The sequence below is a fragment of the Notothenia coriiceps genome, unplaced genomic scaffold (assembly GCF_000735185.1).
Source record: "Notothenia coriiceps isolate Sejong01 unplaced genomic scaffold, NC01 NC01_scaffold00031249, whole genome shotgun sequence".
Taxonomy (NCBI): domain Eukaryota; kingdom Metazoa; phylum Chordata; class Actinopteri; order Perciformes; family Nototheniidae; genus Notothenia; species Notothenia coriiceps.
Window position 1 is genome coordinate 1 of NW_011363950.1, and position 3,357 is coordinate 3,357.

At 44.7% G+C, this 3,357-nt stretch overlaps 1 protein-coding gene across 2 annotated transcripts; it reads left to right on the plus strand.

Moving 5' to 3' along the window:
- Positions 1-7: 7 nt before the first annotated feature.
- On the plus strand, positions 8-2,538 carry LOC104959888 (putative protein TPRXL). 2 transcript variants are annotated; one of them, XR_799927.1, is made up of 3 exons: positions 8-126; positions 229-281; positions 1,330-2,538. XR_799927.1 is itself a non-coding variant. In XM_010787803.1 (2 exons), exons 1-2 carry the CDS (start codon positions 30-32, stop codon positions 1,857-1,859), a joined length of 627 nt encoding a protein of 208 aa, XP_010786105.1. In that variant the 5' UTR covers positions 8-29; the 3' UTR covers positions 1,860-2,538. The 2 variants fall into 2 exon arrangements, 1 of the variants encoding a protein (XP_010786105.1); XM_010787803.1 differs by lacking the exon at positions 229-281.
- Positions 2,539-3,357: the final 819 nt, after the last annotated feature.

A 3,357-nucleotide genomic window follows, 5' to 3' on the forward strand; every position in this document is an offset into this window, starting at 1 on the left:
GGGAGGATCTGGCCTGCCGGCTCCCTGAGATGGAGCAGCCCGGCTCAGATCAGGAGAACTTTGACTCGGAGGCGTCTCTGAGCTCCGAGAGTCTCCTGGAGGAGCCGCAGCGCTCAGAGCCTGACGGTGAGTAACACAACCCCCCCCCACCCCTCTCTCTCTCTCTCTCTCTCTCTCTCTCTCACCTGTGGGTTTCTGACCAGACCAGCCCTGTGTTTTGTGGTGCAGGTCTGGACCAGTGATGGTGATGGGGGCGGTGACGTCTACTTTGTAACGAGCAGGTTGGAGGAACAGCCACAGTGTGTTGTGTGTGTCTTGTGTGTGTTTTTGCATGTTTAACACAGAAGCATGCACACACTTTGTAGAAATACAGAGTGTTCAGTCCAGTGATGGGATAGGCTGCACCACATTTCAAACTTATTAAATGGTATCTTCTGTATTTTTCAACCTGGACCTTATTTTTTAAGGTTTTTGTGACTAATGGGAACCACTAACTATTCTGTCACGTGATGTATGTCCACTAAAACAGTGATTCTCAAATGGGGGTACGCGGACCCCTAGGGGTACGTTGGGGTACTGCAGGGGGTACGTGAGATTTAAAAAATAAAAAAAAGTTAATTAAAAAAATCAAAAATAATCTTAGTACAATAAGTTAAATAGAAAATACAATTTTATATACATGTCAAATGTGTGTATTGTATTTTATAGTTTTGCATAATATATCATTTTGTTCATTGGTTTGTTAAACAGATATTGCTTCAGTTGAAAAACTCCTTGGAAAAATCCGTGTAAAAAAAATTTTGTTATGTAATTTTTTTTCATGCGTAAAATGAAAATATCCTTGTTTGTTGTAATGCATGCATGAAGGAGTTAATAAATCTCACACTGAGGGAACATCACTATATTGGAATTATTTGTATAGGCTTTTTCGATCAAAAATGTTCGGGGTCGGTCAGGGGGTACTTGGCTGAGAAAATGTTTCAAAGGGGGAACATTACTGAAAAAAGTTTGAGAAGCACTGATCTAAAACATGTCATGCAATATTAGTCTCAGCCTGTTACAAAAGAAACATCGACCCCGATCATTCTCACTCAATACTTTATCCATTTTTTTTTTTTATTGTTGTCATTTGTCACAAAGCACAAATAGGGTCCATGTTGAAAAATCCCAAAGTTTCTCTTTGATGATCATTTGGCTCAGATGTTTGCCTCCATTAACATGTTTGTACATTGCATGCTCTTCCGTTCATCTTCACCCTCATCGTTACATCTTACAATCTATTAGAGAAAACGCGTTTATCTTCCTCTCCCTCCTCCCTCTCTCTTCCAGGACGCGGCTCCCCCTCCCATCAGAGGTCCCGTCCGAAGTGTCTCCCCAAACCCTCGGAGCTGTCTTTGCGCCGTAAAGTCTCTGGAGGACGCCTCTCTCTGCGGCAGCTCTCCCCTCCAAACTCCACTTCCTCCTCCTCCTCCTCCTCCTCCTCCCCCTCCTCCTGCAGGGACCCACTGCAGCGCCGCACCCCCATCATCCCCCACGGCTCCGTTAGACTCCCCCATGGCGTCCTCCCGCAGGCCTCCAGTGCGTCTCACCCCCCGTCTGCAACTCAGGCGCTCCAGTTCCTGGTGCGCAGGCAGGAGCGTTCGGGTCGTCGTAAAGAAAGCACACAGTCGCTGTACTTCGATGGGTCCGAGGGGGGCGACCTCATGTTGACCTTCTCCTCCTGCCCCCCCTCCACCGCCTCCTCCTCCATCTCCATCTCCACCGCAAAACCAACTCTTCAAAATCAAGACACACACGCTGCAAAGAGCCAGAGACGATTTTCTGACCCCGACATTCCTTACATGGACGATGACGTGTGATTCCAGTCTGTTGGACGGCTCAGAGTCCTGTTGTGAACCCGAAGTGTTGATCACCCCGAGGTTTTATGATATAAATGTAAAGTACGGGTCGCCAGGACATAGAAACAGCTGGAGGATAACTTGCATATGTTCGGCAATTTGCACAATTAGCATAAGTTGCCATAATTCGCATTAATTGGAATATACAGACAATAGTTTAAAAGATGGTTTGGCTAATTTTGACCATTTCTGAGTGGATTTGGAGGTTATTGAGGATGCTGAATCAATTTCTGACATTTTCAGGGTCAAAAATTGTAGTTTTATTCAGAAAGTAGTCGTATCTTGGGATGATTTTGATGAGTTTTGGGCACATTTTAAAGTTTTAGGAAACTCAAAACTGCCATTTTGATCCTTAAAATGTCAGAAATGAATTCAACAACTTTAAAATACCCCGAAAACCACACCAAAATTGTCCAAATCAGCCAAGCCATTTTTTTAGCTATTGTGCTACTTAATGCAATTTATACTAATTGTACAGATTGCCCAACATATGCAAGTTAGCATCTGGCTGTTTCTATGTGCTGGGGACCCGTACTCTACGTTGTAACAAAGAACACTTGGGGTGCGCTACATTTTCCGAGTTCACACTGATGACAAGTAGACTCATTTGGGAGAAAATGATGGATTTACGGGCAAAAACCGCAGAAGAAATGACAATTATGGATGAACATGATCCGGAATCCCAACCCTTTGAGAGTTGCAGTGGATCTACAGAGTGACACAAACTGCTTCAGCCTTACTGTCCTCCATGACGGTTCTAAACGACTGGACCACATGTTGCCAAGCACCTTTTTCTACCGTTTTAATATATTGTCCATGAGGCTGTTTTCTGTAGCATCATAACGATGGACCAGCAATTCTATTTCCTTCCCCCTGTTGTTCTTTTTTAAACACATCTGTGCTAATTCAAGGAGATTCTGCACTTTCATTTCTCCTCATGAGCAAAACTCTCTGAAATGTTAGCTAGTGCCTTGGTGGTGTACAGTACAAACTCATGTGGGGATTAAGACAGGGTACAATTTGTCTTTTTGTGACGCGAGACATGTTTGAATTAAGGACTTTAAACGTGTCTTTCCACGCACCGCACAACAAACAGGAAGTCATCGCCTCACAAAGGGAAACGGGAGCAGCACACGCCACTTTTTCCTTTGAAATAAATACAACACAAACCCAGCCGTGCCACGACGTCTTCAGAGCCCCTCGAACTCACCTCGCCCACTTTTTTTTTTTTTTTCAGAGAGAGAGAGAGATCAGATGATCCGGAGCATAGAAAGAGAGAGCTGCGGTCCGCGAGGCCTCGCCTCCTGTCCTCACAACTCTTATTAATCCCGGTACCGGGCAATTGTTATTTCTTGCTACACGTCGTTCTTATTATACATCCATGGTCCCGCCCCCGTCTGTACAGACGTACAAACTGTACAGAAAGCGGCGAGATGCATTCCTTAGGAATCAACAAGCA